Raw genomic sequence first — 18,785 nt, 5'->3', positions numbered from 1 at the left:
GTGTGTGTAAATCTGTACAGTGTGTGTTGTGTCCTTGTGTAAAGTATATTGTGTGTTTACTTGACTTGGCGGAGATGGCCCTGCTGCTCTCCTCAGACTTCTGCTTAGGCTCCTCTGGTGAGGGGGGCAGGCTGCCGGAGGACAGGGCAGAAGACAGGAAGTCTATGGTGGAGAGGAGAGCCTCCGTGTGAAGCAGTAGATCCAGGGAGGTGAAGGTCACCTACAGGAGGGGGAGACGGGGAGAGAGAGTAGAGAGAGAGAAGAGTCGAGAGAGAGTAGAGAAAGGGGAGAGAGAGAGAGGAGAGACAGAAGAAAGAGAGAGAAGAGAGTCGAGAGAGAGCAGAGAATGGGGAGAGAGAGAGGAGAGAGAGTAGAGAAAGGGGAGAGAGAGAGGAGAGAGAGAGCAGAGAAAGGGGAGAGAGAGAGGACAGAGAGAGTAGAGAGAGTAGAGAAAGGAGAAAGAGAGAGAGAGAGAGTAGAGTAGAGAAAGAGTAGAGAGAGTAGAGAGAGTAGAGAGAGTAGAGAAAGGGGAGAAAGGGGAGAGCGAGAGAGAGAGAAAGAGCCACTTAACCAAGTCACATGGACTGTGTTGATCAGACGGTAAATCAAACGAGCCCTTTGAGGTCTTAAGAGAACAGAAAGATGTCGGCAGGCTTCACAGACCTCTCAGATCCCCATTCAACAACCAGCAGGCTACATTAACACGGCCGCTGCATTTATAAAAGGTGCCAGTGCAGGCACAATGTTGTATCTAACATAGACACATATCAGAGCCTTTCCCAGCATTACAACTAGTTAATGCTAGTTTAAAAACAACTGGTTGGAGTCTGGTTGAAATTATGTTGTTTTAATTTTGCCCGCTTGAGTGTATTGGACGAACAAATAAACCGTTTAGATATCATTACTTACATTGATCATCTGCTCAGTATTCTTGTGAACAGTGGCAAAGTTTGGCCTATTTCTGTCAGCCTGAGAAGAAAGAAAACAACAACTCAATTAGCAGTCATTTAGGGGTAATGGAAACACAATGAAACCACAAATCAATTAGCAGTCATTTAGGGGTAATGGAAACACAATGAAACCACAAATCAATTAGCAGTCATTTAGGGGTAATGGAAACACAATGAAACCACAAATCAATTAGCAGTCATTTAGGGGTAATGGAAACACAATGAAACCACAAATCAATTAGCAGTCATTTAGGGGTAATGGAAACACAATGAAACCACAAATCAATTAGCAGTCATTTAGGGGTAATGGAAACAAATCAATTAGCAGTCATTTAGGGGTAATGGAAACAAATCAATTAGCAGTCATTTAGGAGTAATGGAAACTAATCAATTAGCAGTCATTTAGGAGTAATGGAAACTAATCAATTAGCAGTCATTTAGGAGTAATGGAAACACAATGAAACCACAAATCAATTAGCAGTCATTTAGAGGTAATGGAAACACAAATCAATTAGCAGTCATTTAGGGGTAATGGAAACACATCAATTAGCAGTCATTTAGGAGTAATGGAAACTAATCAATTAGCAGTCATTTAGGAGTAATGGAAACTAATCAATTAGCAGTCATTTAGGAGTAATGGAAACTAATCAATTAGCAGTCATTTAGGAGTAATGGAAACTAATCAATTAGCAGTCATTTAGGAGTAATGGAAACTAATCAATTAGCAGTCATTTAGGAGTAATGGAAACTAATCAATTAGCAGTCATTTAGGGGTAATGGAAACTAATCAATTAGCAGTCATTTAAGAGGAATGGAAACTAATCAATTAGCAGTCATTTAGGGGTAATGGAAACTAATCAATTAGCAGTCATTTAGGGGTAATGGAAACAAATCAATTAGCAGTCATTTAGGGGTAATGGAAACTAATCAATTAGCAGTCATTTAGGGGTAATGGAAACTAATCAATTAGCAGTCATTTAGGGGTAATGGAAACTAATCAATTAGCAGTCATTTAGGGGTAATGGAAACTAATCAATTAGCAGTCATTTAGAGGTAATGTAAACACAAAATCGATCACTATCACAAAACATTAGCAGTCGTTTAAATGCTCAAAATAACACAAAAGTAGACTTTGACCAGACCTACTCCTGATCCTTAGAGATGCTGCTTTGTTAACTAGGACCACTGGCTTCTGACAACCATTCATTTAGGAAGATTATATCAACACGTATATTCTCACTGAGAAACCCACTGACGGTCATGTTGTCAGGCTTGACGCCAGGCACCACCAAGTCTGGAGTGGGCTTTAGGCCGTGTCTGAAATGGAACCCTACTCCTATATAGTGCACTACTTGTAGCATAGGGCTCTGGTTAAAAGTAATGCACTGCATAGGGAATAAGGTGCCATTTGGGACACAGGCCAGGTCTGGAGAGTGCCCTGGTCTATTGTGTTGATAATGACAGAGACAAACAGTGAGAATGTAATGTCCGTCTTGTACAGCATCTCTATAATGAGATTGAGGTTACGGGGTTGAAGATGACATCTCTGGGTTGTATTGACACCAGAGCCTGCTGCCTGGCACAGAAACCATGTCAACACAGAGAGAGAGGACATATGGCTGGAGGTTTCTGAACAGAGAAACATGTCCACAGAGAGAGAGGACATATGGCTGGGGGTTTCTGAACAGAGAAACATGTCCCCAGAGAGAGGACATATGGCTGGGGGTTTCTGAACAGAGAACATGTCCCCAGAGAGAGGACATATGGCTGGGGGTTTCTGAACAGAGAAACATGTCCCCAGAGAGGACATATGGCTGGGGTTTCTGAACAGAGAACATGTCCCCAGAGAGAGGACATATGGCTGGAGGTTTCTGAACAGAGAACATGTCCCCAGAGAGGACATATGGCTGGAGGTTTCTGAACAGAGAAACATGTCCCCAGAGAGAGGACATATGGCTGGAGGTTTCTGAACAGAGAACATGTCCCCAGAGAGAGGACATATGGCTGGGGGTTTCTGAACAGAGAACATGTCCCCAGAGAGAGGACATATGGCTGGAGGTTTCTGAACAGAGAAAATGTCCCCAGAGAGAGGACATATGGCTGGGGGTTTCTGAACAGAGAACATGTCCCCAGAGAGGACATATGGCTGGGGGTTTCTGAACAGAGAAACATGTCCCCAGAGAGAGGACATATGGCTGGAGGTTTCTGAAAAGAGAACATGTCCACAGAGAGAGAGGACATATGGCTGGGGGTTTCTGAACAGCTACAATACTGTATCATTAAATATAACTACAATACAATGACCATGGGGATTCTGGGAATGCGCCTCTTTGCATTTCGAAGAATTCATATATGAATTTCCTATTTTAGGAAAGGCTCATAAAAGGTGTTTGATTAGGTATTTAATGACGTCAAATGCTTTAATTTCCAAAGTGATAAAATAATTCCAGACTGTAGGGGAAAACGAGTGCTGCATAGAGCCCGTATCGACTGTGTTTTTGCTGTTATACAAGGCTTTAAGAACAATAAGTTATACAAGGCTTTAAGAACAATAAGTTATACAAGGCTTTAAGAACAATAAGTTACACAAGACTATAAGAACAATAAGTTATACAAGGCTTTAAGAACAATAAGTTATACAAGGCTTTAAGAACAATAAGTTATACAAGGCTTTAAGAACAATAAGTTATACAAGGCTTTAATAACATTAACAATAAGACTCCATAAGAATAATACATTAAAGCAATCATGTTTGTACCATGCTGTGTTGCTACCATGCTGTGCTGCTACCATGCTGTGCTGCTACCATGCTGTGCTGCTACCATGCTGTGCTGCTACCATGTTGTGCTGCTACCATGTTGTGCTGCTACCATGTTGTGTTACTACCATGTTGTTGTCATGTCGTGTTGCTACCATGTTGTTGTCATGTCGTGTTGCTACCATGTTGTGTTACTACCATGTTGTTGTCATGTCGTGTTGCTACCATGTTGTTGTCATGTCGTGTTGCTACCATGTTGTGTTACTACCATGTTGTTGTCATGTCGTGTTGCTACCATGTTGTGTTACTACCATGTTGTTGTCATGTCGTGTTGCTACCATGTTGTTGTCATGTCGTGTTGCTACCATGTTGTTGGCATGTCGTGTTGCTACCATGTTGTTGTCATGTCGTGTTGCTACCATGTTGTTGTCATGTCGTGTTGCTACCATGTTGTTGTCATGTCGTGTTGCTGTCATGTCGTGTTGCTACCATGTTGTGTCAGTGTTGCTGCCTTGCTATGTTGTTGTCTCTCTCTATGTAGTGTTGTCTTGGGTCTCTCTTTATGTAGTGATGTGTTGTCTCTCTTTATGTAGTGTTGTCTCTCTTTATGTAGTGTTGTGTTGTCTCCTTTATGTAGTGTTGTCTCTCTTTATGTAGTGTTGTGTTGTCTCTCTTTATGTAGTGTTGTGTTGTCTCTCTTTATGTAGTGTTGTGTTGTCTCCCTTTATGTAGTGTTGTTGTCTCTTTATGTAGTGTTGTGTTGTCTCCCTTTATGTAGTGTTGTTGTCTCTTTTATGTAGTGTTGTGTTGTCTCTCTTTATGTAGTGTTGTGTTGTCTCTCTTTATGTTGTGTGTTGTTGTCTCTTTTATGTAGTGTTGTCTCTTTATGTAGTGTTGTTGTCTCTCTTTATGTTGTGTTTTATGTAGTGTTGTCTCCCTTTATGTAGTGTTGTGTTGTCTCTTTATGTAGTGTTGGGGTGTTTCTCTTTATGTAGTGTTGTGTTGTCTCTTATGTTGTGTGGTCTCTCTTTATGTAGTGTTGTGTTGTCTCTTATGTTGTGTTGTCTCTCTTTATGTAGTGTTGTGTTGTCTCTTTATGTAGTGTTGTGTTGTCTCTCTTTATGTAGTGTTGTGTTGTCTCTCTTTATGTAGTGTTGTGTTGTCTCTCTTTATGTAGTGTTGGGGTGTCTCTCTTTATGTAGTGTTGTGGTGCCTCTCTTTATGTAGTGTTGTGTTGTCTCTGTGGGTAGTGTTGTGTTGTCTCTCTTTATGTAGTGTTGTGTTGTCTCTTTATGTAGTGTTGTGTTGTCTCTCTTTATGTAGTGTTGTGTTGTCTCTCTTTATGTAGTGTTGTGTTGTCTCTCTTTATGTAGTGTTGTGTTGTCTCTCTTTATGTAGTGTTGTGTTGTCTCTTTATGTAGTGTTGTCTCTCTTTATGTAGTGTTGTCTCTATGTAGTGTTGTCTCTCTTTATGTAGTGTCTCTCTTTATGTGTGTTGTCTCTCTTTATGTAGTGTTGTCTCTCTTTATGTAGTGTTGTGTTGTCTCTCTTTATGTAGTGTTGTCTCTCTTTATGTAGTGTTGTGTTGTCTCTCTTTATGTAGTGTTGTCTCTCTTTATGTAGTGTTGTGTTGTCTCTTTTGTAGTGTAGTGTTGTCTCCCTTTATGTAGTGTTGTGTTGTCTCTCTTTATGTAGTGTTGTCTCTCTTTATGTAGTGTTGTGTTGTCTCTCTTTATGTAGTGTTGTGTTGTCTCTCTTTATGTAGTGTTGTCTCTCTTTATGTAGTGTTGTGTTCTCTTTATGTAGTGTTGTCTCTCTTTATGTAGTGTTGTGTTGTCTCTCTTTGTATGTAGTGTTGTCTCTCTTTATGTAGTGTTGTGTCTCTCTTTATGTAGTGTTGTCTCTCTTTATGTAGTGTCTCTCTTTATGTAGTGTTGTGTTGTCTCTCTTTATGTAGTGTTGTGTTCTCTTTTAGTGTGTTGTGTTGTCTCTCTTTATGTAGTGTTGTCTCTCTTTATGTAGTGTTGTGTTGTCTCTCTTTATGTTTCTCTGTTTATGTAGTGTTGTCTCTCTTTATGTAGTGTTGTCTCTATGTAGTGTTGTCTCTCTTTATGTAGTGTTGTCTCTCTTTATGTTGTGTTGTCTCTCTTTATGTGTTTGTGTTGTCTCTCTTTAGTGTTGTCTCTCTTTAGTGTTGTTGTCTCTCTTTATGTAGTGTTGTCTCTCTTTATGTTGTGTTGTCTCTCTTTATGTAGTGTTGTGTTGTCTCTCTTTATGTAGTGTTGTCTCTCTTTATGTAGTGTAGTGTTCTCTTTATGTAGTGTTGTCTCTCTTTATGTAGTGTTGTTGTCTCTCTTTATGTTGTGTTGTCTCTCTTTATGTAGTGTTGTCTCTCTTTAAGTGATGTCTTTCTTGTCGTGATGTGTGTTCTGTCCTATATTTATATTGTATTTATTCATGTATTTATTTATTTTAATCCCAGGCCCCCGTTCCCACAGGAGGCCTTTTGGTAGGTTCTCATTGTAAATAAGGATTTATTCTTAACTGACTTGCCTAGTTAAATAAAGGTTAAATAAAGGTTAAATAAAATAAAAAAAGCAAAGTGTTTATTATTCTGAGTTAGTGTGGACTTTAGGAAGAACTCTCAATCTTTATACAGCCAATGAACACACAGAATACAAGGTAGTACAGCCCTCTAGCCCAGTCTATACCTCTAGCCAATGAACACACAGAACACAAGGTAGTACAGCCCTCTAGCCCAGTCTATACCTCTAGCCAATGAACACACAGAACACAAGGTAGTACAGCCCTCTAGTCCAGTCTATACCTCTAGCCAATGAACACACAGAACACAAGGTAGTACAGCCCTGTAACCCAGTCTATACCTCTAGCCAATGAACACACAGAACACAAGGTAGTACAGCCCTGTAACCCAGTCTATACCTCTAGCCAATGAACACACAGAACACAAGGTAGTACAGCCCTCTAGCCCAGTCTATACCTCTAGCCAATGAACACACAGAACACAAGGTAGTACAGCCCTCTAGCCCAGTCTATACCTCTAACCAATGAACACACAGAACACAAGGTAGTACAGCCCTCTAGCCCAGTCTATACCTCTAGCCAATGAACACACAGAACACAAGGTAGTACAGCCCTCTAGCCCAGTCTATACCTCTAACCAATGAACACACAGAACACAAGGTAGTACAGCCCTCTAGCCCAGTCTATACCTCTAGCCAATGAACACACAGAACACAAGGTAGTACAGCCCTCTAGCCCAGTCTATACCTCTAACCAATGAACACACAGAACACAAGGTAGTACAGCCCTCTAGCCCAGTCTATACCTCTAGCCAATGAACACACAGAACACAAGGTTGTACAGCCCTCTAGCCCAGTCTATACCTCTAGCCAATGAACACACAGAACACAAGGTAGTACAGCCCTCTAGCCCAGTCTATACCTCTAGCCAATGAACACACAGAACACAAGGTAGTACAGCCCTCTAGCCCAGTCTATACCTCTAACCAATGAACACACAGAACACAAGGTAGTACAGCCCTCTAGCCCAGTCTAAACCTCTAGCCAATGAACACACAGAACACAAGGTAGTACAGCCCTCTAGCCCAGTCTATACCTCTAGCCAATGAACACACAGAACACAAGGTAGTACAGCCCTCTAGCCCAGTCTATACCTCTAGCCAATGAACACACAGAACACAAGGTAGTACAGCCCTCTAGCCCAGTCTATACCTCTAGCCAATGAACACACAGAACACAAGGTAGTACAGCCCTCTAGCCCAGTCTATACCTCTAGCCAATGAACACACAGAACACAAGGTAGTACAGCCCTCTAGCCCAGTCTATACCTCTATGTCAAATCGAGAACACTAAGTACTATAGAGTGGGCTAGAGGGCTGTACTAGAGGTATAGCTGGGGTAGAGGTATAGAGTGGGCTAGAGGTATAGACTGGGCTAGAGGTATAGACTGTACTAGAGGTATAGCTGGGGTAGAGGTATAGACTGGGCTAGAGGTATAGACTGGGCTAGAGGGCTGAGCTAGAGGTATAGACTGGGCTAGAGGTATAGACTGTACTAGAGGTATAGCTGGGGTAGAGGTATAGACTGGGCTAGAGGTATAGACTGGGCTAGAGGGCTGTACTAGAGGTATAGACTGGGCTAGAGGTATAGACTGGGCTAGAGGGCTGAGCTAGAGGTATAGACTGGGCTAGAGGTATAGACTGGGCTAGAGGTATAGACTGGGCTAGAGGGCTGTACTAGAGGTATAGACTGGGCTAGAGGTATAGACTGGGCTAGAGGTATAGACTGGGCTAGAGGGCTGAGCTAGAGGTATAGACTGGGCTAGAGGGCTGAGCTAGAGGTATAGACTGGGCTAGAGGTATAGACTGGGCTAGAGGGCTGAGCTAGAGGTAAAGACTGGGCTAGAGGGCTGAGCTAGAGGTATAGACTGGGCTAGAGGGCTGAGCTAGAGGTATAGACTGGGCTAGAGGTATAGACTGGGCTAGAGGGCTGAGCTAGAGGTATAGACTGGGCTAGAGGGCTGAGCTAGAGGTATAGACTGGGCTAGAGGTATAGACTGGGCTAGAGGGCTGTACTAGAGGTATAGACTGGGCTAGAGGTATAGACTGTACTAGAGGTATAGCTGGGGTAGAGGTATAGACTGGGCTAGAGGTATAGACTGGGCTAGACTGGGCTGTACTAGAGGTATAGACTGGGCTAGAGGTAAAGACTGGGCTAGAGGGCTGAGCTAGAGATATATACTTTACTAGAGGGCTGTACTAGAGGTATAGACTGGGCTAGAGGGCTGTACTAGAGGTATAGACTGGACGAATTGAGGCTGTTCTGAGGGAGGAAGGGGGAGCAAATCAATATTAGGAAGGTGTGCACTCAGTGTATAACAAAATCAATAGGTATGTCCCACCTTGAAGTATTCCACTTTGAGGAGGTCAGCACCTGACTCCACAGAGGAACTGATCAGACACAGTGGTTCACCGTTGGAATCTAGAAAACAGTCAAATGAAAATCAGTGGCTTTCTGATTTACCAACTAGAACACTGGGATGTATTTCATTCCTGACCAGAATGACCAGACCAGTTTAAATTATGGTAACTACTGTATTCCTCACCTGAATGACCAGACCAGTTTAATTCATGGTAACTACTGTATTCCTAACCAGAATGTCATGGTAACTATTGTATTCAGTATTTAAACATAACAGGCCTTGAGGTTTTAGCCTATACAACATGACACCTCGACAGGCTAAAGCCACCCACCTGAGAACTCCAGGCACTTCATAGAGATTTTCTTGATGTACGTTGTGGCCACCATGTCGTACTTCCTGACATTGGTGTGGATGCCCAGCTGGGCTACGTGGAGAACCAGGAACGGACTCTCCTTCTGATCTGACCTGGACTTCTTCAGCTTCACAACCACCTGATGGAGAGATACAACCATGAAGGAGATTTGAGACGTAGCAGGAGTAAAGCTGGATGGATTTGGGAGTGTCTAGTTTTCAACGAGTGATGGAAAATAGACACTGTGACGTGTTTAAACTGCATCAACATCCAACTGTAAAAAGAGACATTTTATTTCCCTTGGTGCTTCAGTAAAAGGTACTAAAGACACAGCATACGGACCACTGTGTATATTAGCCAGCTAATGACATCACAACAGACCACTGTGTATATTAGCCAGCTAATGACATCACAACAGACCACTGTGTATATTAGCCACCTAATGACATCACAACAGACCACTGTGTATATTAGCCACCTAATGACATCACAACAGACCACTGTGTATATTAGCCACCTAATGACATCACAACAGACCACTGTGTATATTAGCCACCTAATGACATCACAACAGACCACTGTGTATATTAGCCACCTAATGACATCACAACAGATCACTGTGTATATTAGCCACCTAATGACATCACAACAGATCACTGTGTATATTAGCCACCTAATGACATCACAACAGACCACTGTGTATATTAGCCAGCTAATGACATCACAACGGACCACTGTGTTTAGGTCGGTAGATAGCTACCTCCTTAATCTCCAGGTTGAGCAGCATATTGACGATGTTTTCTCCCAGTCCTCCTGCATTGGTAACAGCAGCAGGCTGTCCTCCTCCTCCAGCCTCCACAGGTAGACATCCCACCTCATTCCCCTCCAGCTGGTGCTGCTCTGCCTTGTCTAGACATTACCAGTAAAGACATTTTCATCTGTTCAATAGACATTATCTCCAGTAATACACATTCAACTGTTTTGACATCTCTGCTGTGTCTAGCAAAGATTCCAAATTCAAAAACTTTATTGTTCAATCTTGTGGAACGGAAATTCATATTGAGGCTGTACATGCATGCAATGCATCATCAATTAGCCTGGTTCCAGATCAGTTTAATTGTTTTATTTGACCTTGATTTAATTAGGCAAGTCAGTTAAGAATAAATTCTTATTTACAATGACGGCCTACCGGGAACAGTGGGTTAACTGCCTTGCTCAGGGGGCAGAACGACAGATTTTTACCTTGTCAGCTCAGGGATTCGATCTAGCGACCTTTCGGTTACTAGGATCTAGACACTAGGATCTACCTCCAGGCCCTAGTTACAGTGTGTTTGGTGTGTAAGACCCTAGGATCTACCTCCAGGCCCTAGTTACAGTGTGTTTGGTGTGTAAGACACTAGGATCTACCTCCAGGCCCTAGTTACAGTGTGTTTGGTGTGTAAGACACTAGGATCTACCTCCAGGCCCTAGTTACAGTGTGTTTGGTGTGTAAGACACTAGGATCTACCTCCAGGCCCTAGTTACAGTGTGTTTGGTGTGTAAGACACTAGGATCTACCTCCAGGCACTAGTTACAGTGTGTTTGGTGTGTAAGACACTAGGACCTACCTCTACCTTGTTTCTTGACATCCATGACGTGCTCTTTGCTGCCCTCTCCGATGTTCTCCCTCAGTGTCTTCATCAGGACACCAAAGTCCTCCTGACCTAGAGCCATCTGGAGATTAAAAAAGGATGGAAAACATCTTGATTTGGTGCTGATGTACCTCTCCTTTTATTTATACAACTAGATCCCATTGAGATCAAACATCTGTGTTTCTAGGGCAGATCTGTTCTCCTAGAAGGCAACTTCTGTATCCAGAGAACCACCAGCTGTCAGTGGAAGTGGAAACATTTTTTTTTATATAAATACAATGGAAGATGCTCCTACATTCATAGACTTGAGTTCTCCTTGGACCGGTACTCTAGGGTTAGTGTTAGGGTCAGGGTCAGTGTTAGGGTCAGTGTTAGGGTCAGGGTTCAGACTTGGTTTTCAGGGTCAGTGTTAGGGTCAGTGTTAGGGTCAGGGTTAGGGGTCAGGGTCAGTGTTAGGGTCAGGGTTAGGGTCAGTGTTAGGGTCAGGGTCAGTGTTAGGGTCAGGGTTAGGGTCAGTGTTAGGGTCAGTGTTAGGGTCAGGGTCAGTGTCAGTAAACCTACATTCATAGACTTGAGTTTTCCTTGGACTTGTCCTCTAGGGTTAGGGTCAGTGTTAGGGTCAGGGTCAGTGTTAGGGTCAGTGTTAGGGTCAGGGTTAGGGTCAGTGTTAGGGTCAGGGTTAGGGTCAGTGTTAGGGTCAGGGTCAGTGTTAGGGTCAGGGTCAGGGTCAGTAAACCTACATTCATAGACTTGAGTTCTCCTTGGACTTGTCCTCTAGGGTTAGGGTCAGTGTTAGGGGGTCAGGGTCAATGTTAGGGTCAGTGTTAGGGTCAGGGTCAGTGTTAGGGTCAGGGTCAGTGTTAGGGTCAGTCTCAGGGTCAGTAAACCTACATTCATAGACTTGAGCATTCCTTGAACCTCTACTCCAGGGATCTTGTTGTACCAGGAAGAGGCCAGGTTCCGTTTGACCAGAAGCTCTAAATTGATTGGCTGAAGGATCTCAATGTCTGTCTGTGGGGAGCCTTGTTTCAGCGTGGTCCTATGGAGAGATGAATAAAGTGGGATTACCCAATCAGAGCACACACACACACTTCAAATGAGTACGCTAACAATCCGGCTCCAAGGACCATGAAAGAAAGAATAAATGAAAGACAACGTTAACACACACACACACACACACACGCACACACACACACACACACCAAGCAGTATGTCCTATTTTAGCACCAAACGTTTTAGTCTCCTCTAATACCTGGACAGTTTGAGCTGAGTGAGTTTGACGTCCATGGTGTCCAACACAGCGGGCAGCGAGAACCCTTCAGCCGACATCAGACTGAAACTGTTGCCCACGGTGATGAGCCCCAGGTCCACCACAAACGCATTGCGTGAGGTGGAGGACTGAGGGATGACGATGAGAGGGGCCTTCAGCTTGATGTCCATGGAGAGACGGAAGCTCTTCTGGGCAAAGTCTCGGACGCTGGAGGCCGCCTTCTCTGCTGCCTGGGCCGTGGCCACACTCACCGCCTCTTTGGCCGTCTGGAAGTTATCCAGAAATGTCTGGGGGGGGGGCGAAGGACAGAGACCATGAAGACACTAACACAGCAGGACAGAGACCATGAAGACACTAACACAGCAGGACAGACACGCTGAGGTTCTGTATAGTGGTCTAATGGTCAGCCATGGTAAAGGAACAATGACAGGGGACGTTATATGTTATACGTAACAAAATGTGAAACTAGGTGATGCAGATGTGTAACTTTAAACACCGTTTCCTGGAAGTGAATTCACAAAGACAGAGGGAAGGGAACAACGGCTGGAAGGAAGCAGGAGGATTTAGGTTATATAGGCCGTTATAAGAGGTTTTATGAAAAAATGGCGGTTGAGTGAGATTTGCGTAGCATTTGAAATGAGGAGTGAGTTCGGTTGTTACGTTGTGCATGAAAACATTCCTTTTTCTTTCCCCCCCCCCGTGCGACGACAAACCACAAAGTTCAGAGAGACATTCCAAAGTGCCAATGAGATTTAGAAACAGGAGAAAGAGCCATTACGTAGAAAGAGACATGGTTATTAACATGCCATCAAGACCGGAGCATCATGTTCAACTGACCAATCAAATAGTTTACCACACCGCGTTATCAACAACAGCTCTTTACATACAGCATGTCCACAGAGAAATATGTTTCGTCAAGATTTCATACATCTCAACAAATCACACATCAAGCTAAAGTAACTACTCTGTCTCTACTCTTTATAAATATATATTTCATCAAGCTATAGTAACTACTCAGTCTCTACTCTATATAAATATATCTATAGTAACTACTCTGTCTCTACTCTATATAAATATATCTATAGTAACTATATAGTAACTACTCTGTCTCTACTCTATATAAATATATCACACATCAAGCTATAGTAGCTACTCTGTCTCTATATAAATATATCACACATCAAGCTATAGTAACTACTCTGTCTCTATATAAATATATCACACATCAAGCTATAGTAACTACTCTGTCTCTACTCTATATAAATATATCTATAGTAACTATATAGTAACTACTCTGTCTCTATATAAATATATCACACATCAAGCTATAGTAACTACTCTGTCTCTATATAAATATATCACACATCAAGCTATAGTAACTACTCTGTCTCTACTCTATATAAATATATAGTAACTACTCTGTCTCTAATATAAATATATCTATAGTAGTAACTACTCTGTCTCTATATAAATATATCACACATCAAGCTATAGTAACTACTCTGTCTCTACTCTATATAAATATATCACACATCAAGCTATAGTAACTACTCTGTCTCTATATAAATATATCACACATCAAGCTATAGTAACTACTCTGTCTCTACTCTATATAAATATATCACACATCAAGCTATCGTAACTACTCTGTCTCTACTCTATATAAATATATCTATAGTAACTATATAGTAACTACTCTGTCTCTATATAAATATAACCCAGATCTGTTGGCGCTGTCTACCCGGACCCAGATCTGTTGGCGCTGTCTACTCCTATCTATGGACACCGTGACGCCAAACATGACCATGGGAGTTGGCTACACAACAACAGATCTGGGTTTGCACACGCCCACTCGGTCACAACAAGGGTTAAATGTTTCTCTGAGTAAAGTGTAAAACGTATAGGTTCTTAACAGGGTTGGGGTCAATTCCATTTCAATTCATTGGAATTAACCCTGTCCTTAAGATAGGGCCCTAACCCCCAGTCCTTAAGATAGGGCCCTAACCCTGTCCTTAAGATAGGGCCCTAACCCTGTCCTTAAGATAGGGCCCTAACCCTGTCCTTAAGATAGGGCCCTAACCCTGTCCTTAAGATAGGGCCCTGGGTGTCCTTAAGATAGGGGTTAACCCTGTCCTTAAGAGTGCTGATGGGTGTCTGGATAGTGATGTCCTTAAGATGCCCTAACCCTGTCAGAGGGCCCTGAATGCCTGTAGTTTGTCCTTAAGATAGGGCCCTGCCCTGTCCTTAAGATGGGCCCTAACCCTCTGATAGTTTAAGATGGGCCCTAACCCTGCAAGATAGGGGCCTGGGTGTATAGTGGTTAACAGTGCTGTAGTTTGGTGTGATGAAGCTGCAAAGCAGAGGGTGAATGCTGTAGTTTAGTGCTGCGCTGCATGCCATAATCTGTAGTTTAGTGCTGCGCTGCATGCCATAATCTGTAGTTTAGTGCTGCGCTGCGTGCCATAATCTGTAGTTTAGTGTTGCGCTGCATGCCATAATCTGTAGTTTAGTGTTGAGCTGCATGCCATAATCTGTAGTTTAGTGCTGCGCTGCGTGCCATAATCTGTAGTTTAGTGCTATACAACATGCCATAAACTGTACCTCATAAGGAGAGTGATACTGAGGATACTGATAGCTATAAGAGGCCTGGAGAGAACACCACAGATTTATAGATACTGAGGACACTGATAGCTATAAGAGGCCTGGAGAGAACACCATTTATAGATACTGAGGACCTGATAGCTATAAGAGGCCTGGAGAGAACACCACAGATTTATAGATACTGAGGATACTGATAGCTATAAGAGGCCTGGAGAGAACACCACAGATTTATAGATACTGAGGACACTGATAGCTATAAGAGGCCTGGAGAGAACACCACAGATTTATAGATACTGAGGACACTGATAGCTATAAGAGGCCTGGAGAGAACACCACAGATTTATAGATACTGAGGACACTGATAGCTATAAGAGGCCTGGAGAGAACACCACAGATTTATAGATACTGATAGCTATAAGAGGCCTGGAGAGAACACCACAGATTTATAGATACTGAGGACACTGATAGCTATAAGAGGCCTGGAGAGAACACCACAGATTTATAGATACTGAGGACACTGATAGCCATAAGAGGCCTGGAGAGAACACCACAGATTTATAGATACTGATAGCCATAAGAGGCCTGGAGAGAACACCACAGATTTATAGATACTGATAGCTATAAGAGGCCTGGAGAGAACACCACAGATTTATAGATACTGAGGACACTGATAGCCATAAGAGGCCTGGAGAGAACACCACAGATTTACAGATAGCTATAAGAGGCCTGGAGAAATTGAAAAAGAAAGAGTTCAGATACAAAAGGATAAACAAACACATAACAGGATAAATATAAACAGTAAAAAAGGAAACAGCCTCTCAGAAATTAAAATAAGGTTTTAAATCTTCCTGGTAACATGAAAGGACTCCAATCGACCAAAACATCCTAATAACGTTCCCCTGCAACATAAAGAGCTGGTTTCCTGGACCAAGATGAAACCTATTTATGACCATGACCTTTAGAGAATCTCCATTAAAAGTACGTTTTAGTGGAGGAAATAGGCTTAATCCGCCTGTAGGGAACTGGCACATAGCAAGACACATAGGCATAACCCTCATACACGGTATCTACATTTCCTAAATGAAGGACATAGGTACTAATAAACCATGTTCCACTCAGTGGGGAAGTTGATATGTCAACGTGTCCTCCAGTTGGGACCAATTCCATTTCAATTCCAGTCAATTCAGAAAGTAAACACTTGAATTCCATTTTTTTAATTTCTATTTTATTTTTTTTACCCCGATTGAAAAGCATTGAAGGAAATTGGAATTTCTGTGTACTTCCTGAATTGATCTGGAATTGATAATGGAATTGAGCCCAGCTCTCGATACCCATCCCTGAGGTTTCCTCACCAGTAGAGACATAAGGAACTTGTGCAGATAGACGATCTGGATGCAGCCCAGCCTCATGGTAACCTTCCCGTCCACCTTGGAGGTGTCTGAGTAACCTTCTCCCTCCGTAGCGTTGGGATACAGGGACATCTGAAAGCTGAACACCTCCTCGCCCACGATGGAGACGGCCTACAGGATCACACCAGGACAGTACAGTATGACGATGATACAGTCTCCCTTGTAAATTAAAACAGACCACATTACTACAAACTACCCCTTCAGCTCACTAACGATGTGTGTAATAACAGAACAAGGTGTTGGCCAATGGTGTACTTCTGTCTGTACTAGGCGGCAGGGTAGCCTAGTGGTTAGAGCGTTGGACTAGTAACCGGAAGGTTGCAAGTTCAAACCCCTGAGCTGACAAGGTACAAATCTGTTGTTCTGCCCCTGAACAGGCAGTTAACCCACTGTTCCTAGGCTGTCATTGAAAATAAGAATTTGTTCTTAACTGACTTGCCGAGTTATATAAAAAAAATAGTACCTAAAAAAAAGTAGAGTTAACTGAGACAGGACCAACGCAATAATCATTTTTAAATCAAAAATCACCTTTTTGAGGATGGTTTTGGGGTCGACATCCAGCACCACTATGTCCCTGAGCCTGGCAAACAGCATTGTCTCTTTGGCCTGGACCAGCACCGACCCATCAATACCTGACGAAAGATCAGTCAAGTCAAGTACACAGTTAGCACACAGTTAGCACACAGTCAGCACACAGTCAGCACACAGTCAGCACACAGTCAGCACACAGTCAGCACACAGTCAGCACACAGTCAGTACACAGTCAGTACACAGTTAGCACACAGTCAGCACACAGTCAGCACACAGTCAGCACACAGTCAGCACACAGTCAGCACACAGTTAGTACACAGTTAGCACACAGTCAGCACACAGTCAGTACACAGTCAGCACACAGTCAGCACACAGTTAGCACACAGTCAGCACACAGTCAGCACACAGTCAGCACACAGTTAGCACACAGTTAGCACACAGTTAGCACACAGTTAAGTACACAGTCAGCACACAGTCAGCACACAGTCAGCACACAGTCAGCACACAGTCAGCACACAGTCAGCACACAGTTAGCACACAGTCAGCACACAGTCAGCACACAGTCAGCACACAGTCAGCACACAGTCAGCACACAGTTAGCACACAGTCAGCACACAGTCAGCACACAGTCAGCACACAGTTAGCACACAGTTAGCACACAGTTAGCACACAGTTAGTACACAGTCAGCACACAGTCAGCACACAGTCAGCACACAGTTAGCACACAGTTAGCACACAGTCAGCACACAGTCAGCACACAGTTAGCACACAGTCAGCACACAGTTAGCACACAGTTAGCACACAGTTAGCACACAGTTAGCACACAGTATGTAAATCAAATGCAGAGATAACTGAAATAAATGTTGGAAGGACATTTTCCAAAACTGGATAAGTAAGTTTATAAGCAGCATAACTCCTCCCCCGCCCCCACAAACACTGAATATAGTACTCCCCCCTCTCCTTTCAGATGATTGGTCACATCTTACCTTGTATTGTGATGTCAGCGATGTTCCGCAACATCACACACCTCCACACGGAATGAACCCAGCTTAGCAGACAGTTTGAAGTTTGTCACATTGCTGTTTTTTGCTCCTTTCGACACTGAAGGAGGAGAACAACGAAACGACATTAATAATACTAGTCTTTAATGGCCATGTGGTGCCCAACATACACTGAATATAGTACAGTATGGTAGAGAACAGAGTTTAATACTAGTCTTTAATGGCCATGTGGTGCCCAACATACACTGAATATAGTATAGTATGGTAGAGAACAGAGTTTAATACTAGTATTTAATGGCCATGTGGTGCCCAACATACACTGAATATAGTACAGTATGGTAGAGAACAGAGTTTAATACTAGTATTTAATGGCCATGTGGTGCCCAACATACACTGAATATAGTACAGTATGGTAGAGAACAGAGTTTAATACTAGTCTTTAATGGCCATGTGGTGCCCAACATACACTGTATATAGTACAGTATGGTAGAGAACAGAGTTTAATACTAGTATTTAATGGCCATGTGGTGCCCAACATACACTGAATATAGTACAGTATGGTAGAGAACAGAGTTTAATACTAGTATTTAATGGCCATGTGGTGCCCAACATACACTGAATATAGTACAGTATGGTAGAACAGTATATTATAGTATGGTACAGAACAGAGTTTAATAAATATAGTACAGTATACTATAGTATACTATAGTTTGGTATATTTCATAAACTAAATATAGTACAGACTGGTGTATTATAGTACATTAAAGTATGTCAATTATGGTATGGCAGAGTATAATATGGTAAAGTATATTACAGTATATTATAGTATATTATAGTATATTATGGTATAGTACAATATGGTATATTATAGTATATTATAGTATATTATAGTATAGTACAGTATATTATAGTATATTATAGTACATTATAGCATAGTACAGTATGGTATATTATAGTATATTATAGTATAGTACAGTATGGTATATTATAGTATATTATAGTATATTACAATACATTATAGTATAGTACAGTATGGTATATTATAGTATATTACAGTACATTATAGTATAGTACAGTATGGTATATTATAGTATATTACAGTACATTATAGTATAGTACAGTATGGCATATTATAGTATATTATAGTATATTATAGTATAGTACAGTATAGTACAGTATGGTATATTATAGTATATTACAGTGTGGTATATTATAGTATAGTACAGTATGGTATATTATAGTATAGTACAGTATGGTATATTATAGTATATTACAGTATATTATAGTATTGTACAGTATGGTATATTATAGTATATT

The 18,785-nt window shown here is 42.0% G+C and overlaps 1 protein-coding gene across 1 annotated transcript in view; it reads right to left on the bottom strand.

The window, feature by feature from the left end:
* The window catches only part of LOC112240803 (vacuolar protein sorting-associated protein 13C), a gene marked incomplete at its 3' end in the record, with an annotated part of 30,251 nt that extends 12,764 nt beyond the window's left edge, over positions 1-17,487 (bottom strand). Inside the window, exons 1-11 of the mRNA XM_042315497.1 lie at positions 17,454-17,487; positions 16,465-16,568; positions 15,880-16,047; positions 11,909-12,213; positions 11,548-11,695; positions 10,633-10,738; positions 9,786-9,934; positions 9,005-9,164; positions 8,653-8,732; positions 910-969; positions 61-220 (exon numbers count right to left, since the gene is read on the bottom strand). Coding sequence (XP_042171431.1) covers positions 61-220; positions 910-969; positions 8,653-8,732; positions 9,005-9,164; positions 9,786-9,934; positions 10,633-10,738; positions 11,548-11,695; positions 11,909-12,213; positions 15,880-16,047; positions 16,465-16,568; positions 17,454-17,487 — 1,474 coding nt within the window. The remainder of the gene's footprint in view (positions 1-60; positions 221-909; positions 970-8,652; positions 8,733-9,004; positions 9,165-9,785; positions 9,935-10,632; positions 10,739-11,547; positions 11,696-11,908; positions 12,214-15,879; positions 16,048-16,464; positions 16,569-17,453) is intronic.
* Positions 17,488-18,785: the final 1,298 nt, after the last annotated feature.

The sequence above is a fragment of the Oncorhynchus tshawytscha genome, unplaced genomic scaffold, assembly GCF_018296145.1.
Source record: "Oncorhynchus tshawytscha isolate Ot180627B unplaced genomic scaffold, Otsh_v2.0 Un_scaffold_7998_pilon_pilon, whole genome shotgun sequence".
Classification (NCBI taxonomy): Eukaryota; Metazoa; Chordata; class Actinopteri; order Salmoniformes; family Salmonidae; genus Oncorhynchus; species Oncorhynchus tshawytscha.
This window is presented reverse-complemented; position numbering and strand designations above follow the sequence as displayed.